Source organism: Galeopterus variegatus, unplaced genomic scaffold, assembly GCF_000696425.1.
Source record: "Galeopterus variegatus unplaced genomic scaffold, G_variegatus-3.0.2 Scaffold471, whole genome shotgun sequence".
Taxonomy (NCBI): domain Eukaryota; kingdom Metazoa; phylum Chordata; class Mammalia; order Dermoptera; family Cynocephalidae; genus Galeopterus; species Galeopterus variegatus.
The window spans coordinates 546,203-549,249 of record NW_007726582.1 but is presented as its reverse complement, the minus strand read 5'-3'; the positions used below and the strand labels follow the sequence as shown (position 1 = coordinate 549,249).

Sequence of the window (3,047 nt, the reverse complement as noted above, 5' to 3'; positions counted from 1 at the left end):
AGCACTTCCCACTGTCTTATTGAGCAGCAACCTGCTTCTGAAGCAGTGAAATGCAGTCGAGGTCAGCTACTTTGCAGTAACACTAAACAAAATTCTTCTTTGTTTGTGTGTTTGTTTGTGTCTCTCAACCACAGACAAGCTGCCATTGCTGAGAAAAGTAAGTAACCCACCTTCACATTCACTCCTGGCGTAAATTCAAAATAGAATTTTAATTTGCTATTGTGACTACAGATGGAGGATAGTGAAAGTGTTTTTCCCTTTTCTTTCTTTATTTAAATCTTAGGTGCTCTAACTATGTTTTCATTTTAGTCTTTTAAGTAAAAATATCTATGAAAAGAAGGTCTCAGGTTATTTTATAAGAATGTCACCCAGCTCTTGACTTGAGCTACCGTGCAGACGTCCTGACAGATCTCTTGGCTGCAAATCATACAATGGATCACTTGTAGTCACTTGCAGGCACAATATATCAGAAAAATTTATATACATTAAAGAAAAGAAACATTGTAAATTTAACATCAGGTAAATCACTGTAACTTGTTCCAACAAGTACTGTGCATCTTTTGGGGAGCCCCCATAAGATAAAGATGCCGAATAAGGCCTTCCTCACTTTCACTGAACACGACACTGTCCAAGTGAACAAACACCCAGCTGTCAAGTCTGCATGCCCAGAAGTGTGCTCACTGCTGCACTTCTGTCAACTCTTTGTTGCACACACAGAGATTTTTAGAAGAACTCGGTCTTACAGAATCCCAGAAGTCACTGACTAATCCGTAGGACTGATTCAATTTCTTTCTCAGTGTGGGAGCCAGAATTTAGAAATTGTTACAGATTAAAATGGTAAAGTCAATCCCAGGCTGGAATTGAAGGGAACCAGGAGGAGTGAGAAGTGAAGTCATCCTTCCACCTGCCAGTGGCTCCGGGTCCTTCCGCATGGAACTTTGAACCTTCAGCTTGTACTGTCTCCCTTCCCTCCATTCTCCTCTTTCCCTCTCCTGGCTCACGCCCTGCATCTGTGAGACTGCTGCTCATGGCAAAGGGGCAGATGCCAGTACCAGGGGCACAGAAGCATGATCGGAGGGTGTCAGAGCAAGAGAGGCACTTCTTGTCTGGTGTCAAGTATGTCCCTCCTGCTCCTGGATGCACTGAGCAAAGCCCAGGTCCACAAGCAGTTCTCCGCCTCTCCCAACTCTTAAATTCTTTTGTGCACAAGGAGCCCGTTACTCCAGTTTATGAACTCTTTTCATCTGGAAGAGCCCTTAGAGCTCTTCTGGCTCCATGTTTTTAAGCTTTTATAAGCTTAAAAACTCACTTCACACAAAGTCTTCCACACAGACCCAGTAAATAAAATAGGTAAAAACTGAGTTACTTTTAATTGAAGTTTGGATGGGGTCCTGGCTCCCTAACTCAGTGCCCCCCATACCTCCCCTCAGGCTCCCCAGACGAATCTGACAGATGCTGTGGAGCAGAGCTGAGAAACTTAATGTCCACAGGTCTAATGCAAACCCCCTCCTTCCCCATTCTATAGATTAGCAGACAGGCCCACACAGGGAAGGGACTGGCCTCATATCCCACAGCAAGTCACACAGGGAACCAGGTGATGTGTTAGGCTTACAAGGGATGTAATAAAGCCAGTGGTTTCACTCAAAGCTTTACCCTGACTTAGTGGAGAAGGGAACTGTAGAGACGAGGGTCACGAGTCACAAATTAATTGAAGTAGGCCTAAAACCTTACAAGGGATGTAATAAAGCCAGTGGTTTCACTCAAAGCTTTACCCTGACTTAGTGGAGACGGGAACTGTAGAGACGAGGGTCACGAGTCACAAATTAATTGAAGTAGGCCTAAAACTGAGAGGGTGGTGGCCACTGTGTTAGTACAAGAGAAGATGCCTATGAGTCAAAGGTGCCCTTCCCAGGGGCTGAGGTGGTCACACCCAGAGCACATGGCTTGCTGAAGGTGCCAGCCCTGGGCTTCAACGTCCATCCCATTTCTTGTCCCCTCCTCTGGGGGCCTTTATACTCTCAGCCATTGACAGGTGCTGGCACAGCACTACTAAGAACTACCGGGAGACAAGAAAGGGAAGCCCTCTAGGGAAGGTCTCAAAGATAGCCCACGTCTGCATGAGCCTCCAGAGCTCTCTAGGGCACAGCCTTTCTACTGTTCAGCCTTTTTCACCATAGGAAAACCCATAAAAGAGGCCAAGCCAGGCTTGGATGCTGTCCACAGAGATCTGTTCTGCCTCGTCCAGCTTAGCCCCAATACGCTGCAGAAGGACCAGGCTGAAAATAGCCATGAAAATTATAGAGCAGATCTTGATGTGACAGAGCCATCTCAAGCTGGTATTTTAGGTACAGATATAGGCACCCACATGCCCGCAATTTGTGGGTAAAGAAGGATTAAAATACAGAATCACTGGATCTTTTCCTTATCTTGCATATTGAAAACAGTATAAATAACTTTCAGGAGAGGGAAACTAAATTGGAAAATTACTTCTTTGGGGTGGTTTTGTGAGTGTGATCTCTGGCCGCATCACTGCAGTGATTGACCAGAAATGCCTCTGCTTGCAGATCGTGCCCGGGTACTGGGCGGCCTCCCCGACGTGGTCACCATCCAGGAGGGCAAGGTAAGGGTGGAGCACTCTTGTCCCTGCTCCTTCCACAGAAGGGACAGGCTCCAGGGTCCCAGACTTTGTTCCTTCTCTTAAGATATACTTAACATCCCACCACCTTCATGTTATTCCATGGCTGCTAATACCTGAACAGAATAGCCAAATTCAAGGTTAAAAATGCAGTTGGCTTTCCAATCTCCTTAATGTTTTGAAGGCCAGGCATCAGGATGCAAGTTTGTCTCACGTGGATGTATGTAGACCACTTCGTATCTTTCCAAAGTCATCCTTTAAAATCACGAGAAGCTGAAAATGTTCAGTGATAACTCTATGAAAATATAACTGAAAAAAGAAACGACCTCTAACACATTATGGGAAATGGACTGTATTATTAAGTGCCTCACTTTTGAAGGGAAACATGATGCTTTGTAAATTTCTCTAGGCT

General features: G+C 45.2%; 1 protein-coding gene across 1 annotated transcript in view; it reads left to right on the top strand.

Moving 5' to 3' along the window:
* Nucleotides 1–3,047, top strand: part of MYOM1 (myomesin 1) — a gene marked incomplete at its 5' end in the record, with an annotated part of 106,301 nt that overhangs the window by 97,423 nt on the left and 5,831 nt on the right. Inside the window, 2 exons of the mRNA XM_008569167.1 lie at nt 135–157; nt 2,565–2,620. Coding sequence (XP_008567389.1) covers nt 135–157; nt 2,565–2,620 — 79 coding nt within the window. The remainder of the gene's footprint in view (nt 1–134; nt 158–2,564; nt 2,621–3,047) is intronic.